Below are 15,033 nucleotides of genomic sequence, written 5' to 3'. Positions count from 1 at the left end.
ATTAGGTTACATAATGGGGTATTTATAATACCCAATCTAACCTAATCCCACTAGAAACCCATGATCCTAATCCCACTAGAAACCCATGATCCCAATCCAACTAGGAACCCATGATCCCAATTCCACTAGGAACCCATGATTCCAATTTCACTAGGAACCCATGATCCTAATCCAACTAGAATCCGAAACCCAATACTACTCCGAATAGGAACTAATTCAAGGCATTACGACCGAGGTTAATCCGACTATTTTCAATTTTTGGAGATTTTTTAAAGTTAATTTCTGGGAAAGGAGGATTTTCCAACTCTATTCATCAAGAACATAAGTTGAATCCTCTTTCTTGGGCCCTTTTTGTGTAATTGTTATTTTTCAAGTCCATTTTTGAAGTGTTTATATACTAAATTCAAGCAAAACTCTACTTTTCGAGAATCTTGGGTTAAAAATAAGTTATAGCATTTTCTTTCTTGGATTATTTAGCCTATATTTTGGGGTTTTTATTATTAAAAATAGATTCTTTATAAATAAATTCTTATATTTTTTCTTTAGGTTCACCAAATGAAATATTTGGTTCATTGGAATATTTTTTTTGGAATTATTATTTATTTATTATAATTTTCTTAGCCTTTATTAAGCTTTTATTGTGACAAAATAGATTTCTTTCAAATAAAAACCTCATTTTATTCCTAAGGGTTTTTAGGATTATTCCAAATAATAGTCAAAGCATTAAAACATTTTTTGAGAATATTTAAGTATTTGTTTTGATTTTCTAGTTTTATTCAAGCTTTTTATTTTTAATAGGAATATTATTAATAAAAGTCCCACTTACTTCTCAAAACCTCCGAAAATATTCAAAGGAATATTCCACACTTGGAAGACTATTTTGAGAATATTTGGTTAGTTATTATAATTTCCTAAATTTTTGAGCTTTTATTTAGCTTTTATTTCACAAAGATAGAATTTCATTAATAAAAGCCCTATTTTCATTCTCAATAAATTCAAAGAATATTCAAATGAATATTATTCAATTCGAAATTTAATTTGAGAATATCTAGGTAATTATCACGATTTTCTAGATTTCAAATAGTTTTATTAATTGAATACGAAAACATATATATGGTTTAATACATGTCGGACCCTAAACCTCAACACTGCCTAATAATCCACCAATAATCACAATTTCACTTATATCCAATAACTGGGGGACAACCCAATAGCTGGAGGACTGAGAATAACTCAACCGATTTCGTACCCAGCTCCACTTAAATCCAAAATTCACATATCATATAGCCCGAGAATATCTCAACCGAGTTTATCCATATATCATAACATTCACAATATTAGTATCCTGGTATCCCGATATTACTCATGCACACAAGATCCTGATGTCGTCCATCAGGTAGCATGCCCATAACACGTATTTAGACCATAATTATATATATAAACCGTAAATTAAAATATAAATCATACTTTAAATAACATGATACATCATTAAATTCTTGGATGCTTATTAAATGTCTTTTGTGAATGGAAATGCTAAATTAAAACGCATAACATATAATTAACTCATTACGAGAGGTTTGACTCCTTTAATATTTCATGTGATTAGAAGTCAATTGTAGTCAAAGGCCTTCCTCTCGGCGACACATCTATCTTAATTATGTACAATTATTTTGTTAAACCACAAGAATCTAGACCGTAGTGCCTGTATTGGAGACTGTTATTATAGTATGTATGTTTGAGTGTAACTTAAAGTCTAATATGTTCACATGAATGTTAAGTATATTTTTATATGTGTTAAATATATATGGTTTTCAGGCTTGCTATGGGTTCTGGTAGCTTAAGCTTACCCGTTCCCTAGCACCGGTCATGATTCCCGGGACTGGTTGTGACAAAGTTGGTAAATTTTACTTTCAATAAAAAATAGAATTTTATCAATATAAGTCCTATTTCCATTCTCGGGGTTCCATGAATGTCAAACCCGATTTTCTTTCCATTGGAACATACTCCGAGAATACTTAGGTAATTATCATAATCTTCCAAGTTTTCGCCAGTATAAGCGGTATTCCCGTCAGTGATTATCTCGGCTGCTATAGGATTTTCGAAACGAAGTAACAAGAGTACAAGGTTTCGGCGTATTCTTCGGAATATGGGGGATAATCAACTACGAATACTTTGCACTTTATTTTCAATAAAAATAGAATTTTATCGATATAAGTCCTATTTCCATTCTCAGGGATTTCAAGACTATCAAACCTGATTTTCTTTCCATTAGAACATACTCCGAGAATACTTAGGTAATGATCATAATCTTCTAAGTTTTCACCCGTATAAGTGGTATTCCCGTCAGTGATTATCCTCACTGCTATATAGGGCTGTAATCGAGCCGAGCCGAGCTTTGGCATGTTCAAGCTCTGCTCGCTATAAAATTAACGAGCTCGAGCCCGAGCCGAGCTTGCTATAAAATTAACGAACCGAGTCCGAGCCGAGCTTTGGCTTGCTCAACGAGCTTGAGCCGAGCCCAAAATCCTCTTTTGGACTTGGTTCATTAAGAAAATTATCTAACCATGAATTGTTTGTGAGTAAATTGTTAATTATATTTGTGAAGTTTGCTCACAAATAACTCTTTAATTGTGTACATAACAAGCTCACAAGCAAAGTTCGTGAATAAATAAACAAGATGCTTACAAATAGTTCGTCTATTACTCATTTATTATGTTTGTGAACGAACTCATCTAATAGCAAATGAAATAATATTAACTTTAGATATTTGTGAACTAACACAAAACTATATAGTTTTCTACAAAACTAAAATTTGTTCATAAATGTTCTAATCGAGCCTGCTCGCGAGCTTTTGAGTCGAGCTTTAGCCTGCTCAAGCTTGGCTCATTTACGAACCGAGCCAGTAAATCGTGTTCACGAGCGGCTCGTTTACAAATCGAGCCGAGTCGAGCTTTTATCGAGCCGATCATCGAGCCGCTCATGAGCGGCTCTGTTCATTTACAGCCCTACTGCTATAAGAGTTTCAAAACGAAGTAACAAACGTATAAGGTTTCGTCGTATTCTTCGAAATATGAGGATAATTAACTACGAATACTTCGCACCTTATTTTCAATAAAAAATATAATATTATTGATGAAAGTTCTATTTCCATCCTCAATAAATTCCAAGAATATTCAAACGAATATTCTCCAATCCGGTATTTAATTTGAAGATATTTTAGGTAATTATTACGATATTCTAAGATTTTCACCAGTAGTTCATTTCAATCAAAAATAGAATTTAATCCACGGAAGTCCTACTTCCGCTCCCGGGGATTCCAAGAATGTCAAACTCGATATTATTTCCATTGGAGCATACTCAAAGGGCACTTAGGTAATCGCCATAATCTCTCGAGATTTTCATCAAAATCAATGGTATTTTCATCAGTAATTATCCCGACCACTATAGGATTACCTGAATAAAGTAACAAGTGTACAAGGTTTTGGCATATTCTTCAAAATATGAGGATAATTGTCTTTTAGAACGAATTTTCTCAAAACTACTTCTTCAACGTTTGTATGATCTTGAGCATCATTTTGCTATTTCTTCAATAGAAAGCTTTCGTATAAACTCCCCTATCGATCTAACTTTGAATACATTTTTATTCATCGTATCTCAGTTTTCAAACCAAAGTTAGATTAAACTACCATGATTGCAATTTGTTTGAACGTACATGAGAATTGGAAAGTCCCTACTTCTTAAAATAATAAACACCATTGATCTATTGCTTTGTCATCATAGTAAAATATCTAGGGTTGAAAGTCCCGGCGTCTGCTGTACCGATTATTTCTCGGTAGTAGAAAACAACCGAGTGGAGACTCTTATTATTCTTTAGGGACATATGTTTATCCCATTCATAACCAAAACATCTTATATCAAAGAGAAATCATTGAAAGATTTCATCATTTAAAAGCCGCGTGACCCATTCTTGAAGAAACACGAGGAGTCATGAATGGTGAACATGAGGAACCAACAAAAAGGGAATCGGGGAAAATCACATCCCTCGTACCTATAGGGAAATCCTCATATGCGAACTATCCCGCCACTCACACTAGGCATGAGGCCTACTACTTTATAACTTTCATAGATGAGTATACTAGGTATGGTCACGTCTATTTGATGTCTCACAAATTTGAAGCATTTAGCTATTTCAAGAAGTTCATGAACTTTGCTAGGAGTCAACTAAATAAAAAGATTAAGGCTTTAAGAACTGACCGTGATCGAGAATACCTCTCAGATGAGTTAAAAGACTTATGTGATGAGAAAGGAATAGTAAACTAATTGTCTATTTTGTACACTCCGCAACCAAATGGTATTGCCGAGAGGAGAAATCGAACTATTCTTGATATGGTTAGGTCTATGATGGTTGAAGCAAACTTTTCCATCTCCTATTGGGGAGATGATTTGCTCATAGCAACATACGTCATAAACAGGGTTCCCTCCAAATCTGCCACCTTGACTCCATATGAGTTATGAACAGGTCATACACCCGACTTAAGTATTCTTAAACCATGAGGTTGCACAACTTTTTCCCACCATACCTCGAGAAATTTTGGGAAACTAGGCCTGAGAGGTAAAAAGTGTATCTTTTATAAGATACCCAAATGTATCAAAGGGATATCTCTTAGTGGGAGAAAATGAATAAGGTCATGTGACAAAAATAAACTCACATGATTTCGTTTTTCTAAAGAACGAATTCCCTAAGTTAGGGAAAGTGGCCATGATCTCACATTGTTTAAGGAACTTGATTCAAACAGGTCTCTCTATTTGAGTAGGAGGAATTTGGAGGAAGAATGAGGACCTAATGCAGTTCAAGACCTTGATAAAGTACAATCCTCGCCTAATCGGTCAGTAATCTTCTCTATATCTCGTACTTTCTCATCTAAAACCGTTAAAACATTTGAAAACGTGAGACATAAATCTCAGTAAGCAATTATCAACTACATAAAGTACTTATACTCAAAATAACTATATATATACACTTTAATTTCCAAAATGCATCATATAAAATTCATATTCTTAAAAATGAACATTTTTCGAATTAAACCGTAATAGAATAATCCAATGATACATTTAACAAAATCTGCAACTTAAAATATCAAGCTTGCTATCATTTCTCAAAATGCCACACATAGTCAAAACGTAAATCATTGTATAAAAATACTTAATATAAAACTCATGTTCAAAATAGCTATGTATACTTATTTATTTAAAATCTCAACTATACAAAATAAATAGGTTTGCAATTAACCATTTACTCAAATCAACCGTAAATCCATAAATTCTTCATAGATCGTATATCAATAAATACTTCATAAACCGTATATCAATAAATACTTCATAAACCGTATTCATCCGAGAGATAATCCCCGTATGTGTTGGGGTTTAGTGTCCTATAGACAATTGTTCTAGGATACAAACTTAATGTAAATGAAGTGTTCTTTATATCATTTGTTTTAATGAGATATATGTTTTATAACTATATAAAGGCAATCCCTTTTAAGCACTACATAAAGTCTAATAAAAGGAAATCCGTAAGTTTGTTTAAAGTGATCATAAAGTGTTCATACAAGCATGAAGTGATGAGACAAAACTTTATAATAAACTGATGAACTTAAAACCACCCCAAGTCAAGTGATATGTTTAGGATTGATATATCACTGTTGAGACTTGCATGTAACAATGTCTTATGTCCGACAGAAAGTTGATCTCACAAGCTTCATATATACAGATATCTGGACAGTTACATGGATTCGATGAAAAGTAGTTCATTAGGATTGGGGATCCGATTTGAGATAACAGGATGGGTAGATTCATCCTTGTCACCTGTTCATCTCATTGGTATTAATAGGTATAACTAATCCTCAGACTCAAAGGAATATTAATTGGTATTCTGGATTACGGAATGTGACGCTTTGACTCTGGTGTAACATGATCCTTAACAGAGATGACTCTGGGGTGTGAACAGTAGACGTTGGGTATCACAGGAAGTGATTGCGGGATCGTTATATATTGGATTGAGCATTTATCACTCCCGATAAATGGGAGATACATCCAAGGATCGCTTGTGGAAGACTCGACTCTAAATCCTTGCAAGGTGATAGCTTAAGACTTGAAATACAGATTTCACTTAACCTATCTATTTGAGTTGACTCGGCCTGTACAAGTAAAACGAACGTCTCGCTATATGTGACTTGACATCATCCATAGTCATAAGATTCAGTTCAAGGATGTAGTTGATAAAGGATCGAATTATACTGTAACTAATACGGAAAGGTTAACGACAGAATCAACCTGTCTTCTTATGGCTCTGGGGGAATGATTACGGACTTGCTAATCACATACTCTGTACATCATTCCGTTATGCAAAGATTAAATTTAATTCTTTGAAAATTAATTTAATAGTTGCATACGGCCAGAAGTAATAGGAACCTAATGGGTCACACATAAGACTTGGAACCTAAAAAAGAGATAGATGTTAATTAATTGATGGAAGCCCAACTGAGCCCAATAAGGCCCAGTAATAGAGGGGGGGGGGGGGGATTTATGTATGTAAATACATAAATAATTAGTTTGATTTTATTAATCCTAATTAGATTAGGATTATGAATTAAATTAATTAAAGGATAAATAAGTTAGGAGTTTTAATTAGATTATATTACTCCTATTATTATCCAATAAGGTTATTGATTATTATCTTTTATATTTAGATATATTAATAGATAATATTTAAGAATTCTATTCCGAATTAAATTCTTATTCAGTAACCTAATCCTATCTAACTAGGGTTTAGATACGAGAGATTATAAATACTCCCCCATATGCTAATTTCGAATTGGCCATAGAAGAACCGGGAGAGAGAATTTCGACACCCCTTGTTGAGGACGAAATAATCCACCGCTTCCTACCGATTCAATTGATTTCATCTCTTTCTCTTTATCCTTGATCTCGTGTTGATTAATTAGAGGCAATCTATTTTGATTGCTATTCATCGGTTGATTTCTAATCGTTTACTTGTTTTGTTTCGTTGTGTTCATGAAAGAAGAAAAACAAACAAAAGGGAGAAACTCGTTTTACTACTCCTACATCAGGTCAGTTCACGATTTCACGGATTTCCGGAGATTGAACCGTCGGATCGTCGCGATTTTTAGAGAGGAGCTTCTAGACATATTCTTCCACGTTTCCACCATTCGGATTGTCGTTCGGAGGTATGGAAGGTATTTTCGGGTAGGGGCAGATTGGTAGACAGTTTCTATCTCTTATGAAGTTGTGGGCACTTCGTTTGCAACGGTAGATAGAACATCTAAAAGGCATTTCTTCTTATCCTTCTTTATATGAAATAACGATTAACGGATCCTAGGGTTAATGGAAATAGGTTAAAATTTTTATATTTCCGCTGCTATACCTTAGCCTAATTTTCAACAGTATGTACCAATCTCCACAATATAATAGAATCAAGATATCTCATAATTTTACCTAATCCCGCATGGTCTTACTCAACACTTATTTGTCATACCCGATAGGTCTTTCAACTATGTACATAGACCGTATTTCTCATTAAATACGGTCTTTAATAAAAACCACATACCTGGATTACTCTTGATGGATATTAAAAATATTATAATTTCATAATATAACTTAAAATCAGAAATATATATATGTAAACATATGTATATAACTCATAAATCAATATCATAAAGTTTTCTCAATACCTTTACTCAATCAATTTTCAAAATATTAAATCATCATTCATTATTGAACTAAAATCACCAATAAATAGTTTATTCATATATTTATCAATACTAACTTCAATTTCTTAAAACTAAAGACATAAATCATCATATATATACTTTATTTCAATAAATCATAAATTCATCAAAATTATTATTTTGACAATATTTGATTAAAACTAAAATTTATTTTGAGAAATAAATTTATAAAAAATCACTTAATATATATATATACATTTGTTCATAAATCAATTATCAACAAGGTTTCTCAATACAATTTTCTTTAAATTCTACTCTTCAAAATATCAAATCTTACACAACTATTAATCAAATATACTAAGTTCGTCAAAACAAATCCCAAAATATGTACATATAAATATATATTATAGGCTGAAATTGACATGCAATTACATATATAATTACTAGAACTTAACTTTAAACTCATGTTAAAAACTAAATCATAAAAACTCCAATTAATCAAATGCATGACAAAAATCCCAACAAAAATTTGATTTTCTGGAAAATATAAATTTACATATATATATATATATACACACACACACACACACAGAAAAACTCAAAATGGTAGTTGATAGTTACTTACATTAGCAATAATTGAGAGAAAAACACATCAAAACCTCAAATCCATCACTATAATCTGCCTAGGCCGAATCCCATGATAGAAATCTCCAAATCAAAATCACACTGTATAAAATGTGTATTAGGATGTCTAGAACCTACTATAAAAAAAATCAGCTCGATCGGACCATGCAAACTCTGGATTTCATAAGATCATTGAAGATATATAATTTGGGATAAATGGAGAAGATGGAGAATATGAAATTGAAAGTGTTTGGGAAGATAACACAATTGATATACACGAGTTCTATGTATTGAAATGTGTTATTTATGTTCCAATAAGGAAAAATATCATTTTTGGACCCTCTAAACTTTAACTTCTTTTAAAACTTACCCTAAATTTTTAATTTTACACTTAAAATATGAAATTAGTCTCCAAACTATATTCATAATACCCAATTAACTCATCAATTAAGGACACAAATGTGATAGATTTGGAGTGCGGTAAGATTGATTCAACTAGAGTGTTCGAAAGTCTTAATCTTAAGGTGACCATTGCTTGAAAGACCTCTTTTGACGATACAGTTGCGACAACGCAACTATCATCTGGTTATGAATCATTTTCATCATCATTGTTCATTATTGACTGGATAATTTCTTCGTCTGTATACATTTTACAATGAAAAATTATCTATAAAATAATAAAGGGGAAAGTTCAAATAAAACCCCTGTGGTTTCACTAATTTTCAGATAAAGGACTATGGTTTACTTTTTGTCAAAACGAAGACTGAGGTTTCGCACTTTTAATAATGCTATTAAAACTATATTTAACGATCTGAAAATGAAAATTTTCAAGAATTAAAGTTGTTCAATATCATATTTTCTATGGAACTACATTTTCGATTTTAAAAAATAATATTTTTTGGAACTTTCTCTCTCTAAACATTAACTTTCTCTCTCTTTACCAAAAAAGTTGAAAAATTAAAGTTACTTAGAATATTAGTAGTTCTTAACATATGTCATTTTTGAAGTTGTTAAGGGTGATTTTAATAGTATCAATCGAAAAAGTCCTTATTTTGCTAAAGTTGAAAACCCCAGTCCTCGTTTTGACAAAAAGTAAACCACACTCCTTTATCTAAAAATTAGTGAAACCACAGGGGTTTTATTTGAACTTTATCCAATAATAAATATTGATTTATTGATCAATGAATAATTTATTCATTTATCGATAAATAAATAATCTCGTTTAATGAATATTTTTTCTCGGTCCCAATGATATGCATTTATCGAGGTTTTACTGTAGTTTAAATAAGGTTAAAATAGTAAAATGTATTATTTTATCCCTATCTCTATCCCATGTACCAAACATTAATAAGAATTCTCGACTATCATATTTTTATCCCAATCCCAACCATTTATCCTTATCCTTATGCCAACCTTTATCCCTATCCCAATCCCAATAGAATCCAAACGTCCCGATAATATATAGAAAATTATAATATGTTAGAAAATTGATTTTTATAATATAACTTAATTATATAACTTTTTTTTGCAACTAATTATAATTTTCATGTACTAGCCAAATTTAAAATCCTCTAGCCATTGGATTATTTTGAATCCAACGGCGATAAGTGTGAAAACGGCCATTGGATTATTCTGAAAACAAAGCAAAAAGTCAAGAAGCAAAACCCTAAGTAAGTGTGTCGTCGGAGTCGGAGTGATTTGCAATTGCAATTGCAAGAGAAAGGGGGGGAGAAGAGAGTGAAGACGTATCATCATATCCCCAACCTCGGTATGATTTTTTAGTTCCGTTTTTCATCTTTACATTGTTTGGATCTATTTTCTATCTTAAAATGTTAAGACTTTGTTATTGCCTGTTGTCTTTCCAAGATTTGCTGTTAATTTCCGTTTCTACATATCTGTTGGATTATTTCATCTTTGTCTAGACCATTTGTATGTTCCAGACTGCAATTGCTAGTACAGGATGTACTACTTCTATTGCCCACTCTTTATTCCCTTATTTGTGCACAATTTTTATGTATAAAGAAAATTGGAATGATTGGTTCTCCCTCTTCCTTTCTTGCACATTTGCCTAAATGCTTGGTTAGGTTTTGGAAAGGAATAATATGATTTTTGATGCGAGTTCTTGCTGGTATGATGTTAAGTTTTTGGGGTTTATTTTTGAATTACTTTTTGATTGTTTTAATAACAACTGAGTATTTGTTATTGGTGTAAACCATGTAGGGTAGTATATATCTTTTTGGGATCCATTATTACCCGAAATGGCAGATGGACACGAATCTGATAAGAACATTGAAATATGGAAAATCAAAAGTTTGATAAAGTCATTGGAATCAGCTAGGGGTAATGGGACAAGCATGATATCTCTTATCATGCCTCCCCGTGATCAAATATCTCGGGTTACAAAGATGTTGGGAGATGAATATGGAACTGCTTCTAACATTAAAAGTAGGGTTAACCGTCAATCTGTTTTGGGTGCCATTACATCAGCCCAACAGAGATTGAAGCTTTATAACAAGGTTCCTCCCAATGGATTGGTGCTTTATACCGGAACTATTGTTACTGATGATGGCAAGGAAAAGAAAGTTACAATTGATTTTGAGCCTTTCAAGCCTATAAATGTTTCACTCTACCTTTGTGACAACAAGTTTCATACAGAAGCGCTGAATGAGCTCTTGGAATCTGATGATAAATTTGGGTTTATCGTAATGGATGGTAATGGCACCCTGTTTGGGACATTAAGTGGTAACACACGGGAGGTGTTGCATAAATTCAGTGTTGATTTACCAAAGAAGCATGGAAGAGGAGGGCAGTCTGCTCTGCGTTTTGCTAGACTTCGTATGGAAAAACGACACAATTATGTGAGGAAAACTGCAGAGCTTGCCACTCAATTCTACATTAATCCTGCTACCAGTCAACCAAATGTATCTGGGTTGATCCTTGCTGGTTCAGCAGACTTCAAGACTGAGTTGAGCCAGTCAGATATGTTTGATCCTCGTTTACAAGCAAAAATATTGAACGTGGTTGATGTTTCATATGGGGGAGAGAACGGTTTCAACCAAGCTATTGAGCTGTCAGCTGAAATTCTATCCAATGTGAAGTTCATACAGGAAAAACGGTTGATTGGGAAATATTTTGAGGAGATTAGCCAGGATACTGGGAAGTATGTCTTTGGTGTTGATGACACATTGAAGGCGCTGGAAATGGGTGCTGTAGAGACCCTTATTGTGTGGGAAAATCTAGATATAAATCGATATGTGGTGAAAAACAGTGTAACAGGTGAAATAGTTGTAAAACACTTGAACAAAGAACAAGAGGCCGATCAGAGCAATTTCAAGGATTCTGCCAATAATGCTGAATTTGAGGTTCAGGAGAAGATGCCTTTGCTTGAATGGTTTGCCACTGAATACAAGCGATTTGGTTGCTCGCTTGAATTTGTTACCAACAAATCTCAAGAAGGCTCGCAGTTTTGCAGAGGGTTCGGTGGAATTGGGGGTATTCTTCGCTACCAGCTCGATATGAGAACGTTCGATGATTTGTCTGATGATGGAGGAGTTTATGAGGATTCAGAATAGTGCTATATGTATCCATTGCTGCAGACTATGCGGCCTGATGGTGTTGCCTCAGGCTTGATGCATATGATTTTCTTATTCTGCTGCTTTAAGCTTCAACGTTTTATTGTTTTCTTGCTCTTCATTTTTCAGCCTGAAACTTGTTGAAAGACACTGATTTTGCTGAATGAATTTACTCTGGGCTGACTCTATACAACAATCAGAAGATTCAGAACTGAGAAATTTTGAATGTGTATGTATGTATACATTATTATGTTGCAGATTTGGATTATTTTATTTTATGGTTTCAAATTTTCATTTTTAGTTCAATTAATTTGGTTTATTCAAGTTCCATGGCTGACTTAGATGAACAGTATTAATCTGTAAGTATGTGGCTTATTTGCACCTTGTTAAAATAACAGAAACAGTTTGAAAAAAAAGAGAGTGAATTTTGATCCATGCTTTTTGGCAGGAGATTTCTATTATAATTTCAAACATAGAATTTTAAGTGATACTTTTACTGATTAAACTCTTGATATTTTTTGATAGATAATGAAACTTTTGATATTTTAGATAGATATATTAAATTATTGAACAGACTAAGCTCTTGTTCTATCAAGTCGTTGATTAATTTTTTTTTTTTGATACATTAAACTCATCAAACTCTTTTTGGACAATCCATTATGTTTGATTTAATAATTTCAATTCGATTTAGCATGCTTGAATTATCATGTCACTGTTTTAACACGTTACCTCACAAATCATCATATCCGATAAATTTCTTTTTGTTCTTACAGCATGCTATGTAGCTCCCAAAATCAATCTCCAAACTAGCTTTATCCCAGCGTCTAAAGTAAAACAATCAAAAGTCATTTACTTTAACTTTTTGCTTTAGAATAAGCACCAAATGAAATTATGCCATATAATTGCACAGTTCAATATGAACTTAAGATGTTCAAAAAAGTAATTGATTGAAAGCTTGATATATCCATTTTAACAATCATGGACTTAATTAATAAAGACTAAATTGCTTAGAGGCTCAAATATGCATTTTGCCTAATAAATAATAACTCAACTTCACTATTATCCTTGCTCTCAATTAAAATTTGATTTATATAACTGGCTCAAGGTGTTCTTTAAGACTTTAACTAGATCTCTTTACAAGCTTTTAAAATTAACTTTTGGGTTAAGGTGCAAAAATATCCTTAACGTTTTGGGTCAGGAGCAATTTTACCCCTAACGTCTAAAATGGTACAATTTTACCCCTAACGTTGGAAGCAATGAGCAATTTTACCCCTAACGTTAATAAATTGGGCCAATTTCAGACACTATTATAAAACACAGATATTTTTGTTTCTTATTCTGCACCAATTGTATAACAATTCGTTTAAAAAAAAGATTTCATATTTTTTATAATTTAATAATAGAATTGGAGATTAATATTTATAAATTCGGTGAATTTTTTGAATTTTTTTGTCTAATTCGTACAAAAAAGACAGTATATATGTTTTATTTTTTTTATTTTTTTTTCACATCCCAACATATGCTTGTGATTTGTTACTGATAAAATGACGCACATGTGAAGTGTAAATAACAAAATTCATGACCGAGAAGACAGTTTGATGAATTATTTCTCAAATTAAACCAATTTATCAACGTTAGGGGTAAAATTGCTCCTGACTTCCAACGTTAGGGGTAAAATTGCACCATTTTAGACGTTAGGGGTAAAATTGCTCCTGGTCCAAAACGTTAGGGGTATTTTTGCACTTTACTATCATATTAAAATTAGAAAAAAAATAAGAGTAATTAATTTATTAGTCCCTATATTTTGACAAAACACACTGTTTAGTCCTTGTATTTTTAAAAACACATGGTTAGGTCCCTAACCGTTTTTCAGTGAACTGTTTAGTCCTTCTGTCTGTTTGTTAGATTTTTTAACGTTTATGACTTCGGAAATGACTAAATTATGCTTTACTATTTACCCTCAAACTTTAGAAGAGGAAATCCAATTTAGAAAAAGAAGTCGTTTGTATGGAGAACAATAAAAAGAACAGACCCAATGCTTACGAATTTGAACGATTAAGAAGAAAATCAAGAAGAAGAACACTCAAAGTTGATTTCAGATGCATTAGAGTTTAAAGGAAAGGAAAATAAAGGAAAAGAATAACACAAATCCAAATTGACTAACAAAATTTTCATGAGAGTCTAACGGCAAGGACGAAACAGTTCACTGAGAAAAACATTAGGGACTAAACAGTTCATCGAGAAAAAGGTTAGGGACTTTATCATGTGTTTTTGAAAATACAGAGACTAAACAGTGTGTTTTGTCAAAATATAGGGACTAATAAATTAATTACCCAAAAAATAAATATAAAGAAATTTTGATATTTACATCATTACAAGGTTAAATTCTTCAAATTAGAAAAAAAAATAACAAAAATAAAAGGGTTAATATACATATTTGCCCCTGTATTATTACGAAAAAAACAGATATACCCTTATATCAAATAAATTCACAAAACTATCCCTATATTTTTCACAAACCTACAATTATATCCTAATCTAACAGAAATGTGATGTGGCATAAACGGTACAATTCTAAATGTGTAATTTAATTTTTATTTATTTTCTTATCCAATCATTTTATTACACCTACTCCTTGACCATCTCCCCTCTCTACCCTCTTTCTCTCCTACGCATCAAATTACTGGTTATTAACAGCCAAAACACAAACAGTACATTGTACATCATTTATAACTTTCACCGGATAATCAAAATCAAGAATACAAAGCCCCAATTAACATCCTCCTTCCGGATCATCCCCAAAAAATTGAAGCTCAAGGCATTTCTCGAAGCTTTCAAAACCAGAAGCGGCCATTGAAATGGAAGAAAAGGAACAGAGAATCGAAGAAGAGGAGGAAGAAGAAAAAGGAACTACAGGTGAGAGAGAGAAGAAGGGAGAGTGATGGATTTATAGAAATAGAGAGAGAGTGAGATTTGGGGGAAGAAGGAGATAGAAAGGGGCATGCGGGTGTGAGGCACCAAGAATCATGATTGAAGGCACAATGAAGTGAATAAGATGATGATATGGTTTTGATAATTTACAAAATACT

General features: G+C 32.5%; 1 protein-coding gene across 1 annotated transcript; it reads left to right on the top strand.

Moving 5' to 3' along the window:
• The first annotated feature begins 9,984 nt into the window (after nt 1-9,984).
• Nucleotides 9,985-12,238, top strand: LOC136223325 (eukaryotic peptide chain release factor subunit 1-3). The gene is made up of 2 exons (XM_066011253.1): nt 9,985-10,140; nt 10,593-12,238. Exon 2 carries the CDS (start codon nt 10,631-10,633, stop codon nt 11,942-11,944), a length of 1,314 nt encoding a protein of 437 aa, XP_065867325.1. The 5' UTR covers nt 9,985-10,140; nt 10,593-10,630; the 3' UTR covers nt 11,945-12,238.
• Nucleotides 12,239-15,033: the final 2,795 nt, after the last annotated feature.

Source organism: Euphorbia lathyris, chromosome 3 (assembly GCF_963576675.1).
Source record: "Euphorbia lathyris chromosome 3, ddEupLath1.1, whole genome shotgun sequence".
Classification (NCBI taxonomy): Eukaryota; Viridiplantae; Streptophyta; class Magnoliopsida; order Malpighiales; family Euphorbiaceae; genus Euphorbia; species Euphorbia lathyris.
Note: the sequence above shows the minus strand (reverse complement) of the source record. Positions and strands in the feature narration are given on the sequence as shown.

Bases quoted from the DNA above. Each gene is read 5' to 3' on its own strand.
- LOC136223325 (XM_066011253.1), top strand. From the start codon at position 10,631: ATGGCAGATGGACACGAATCTGATAAGAACATTGAAATATGGAAAATC.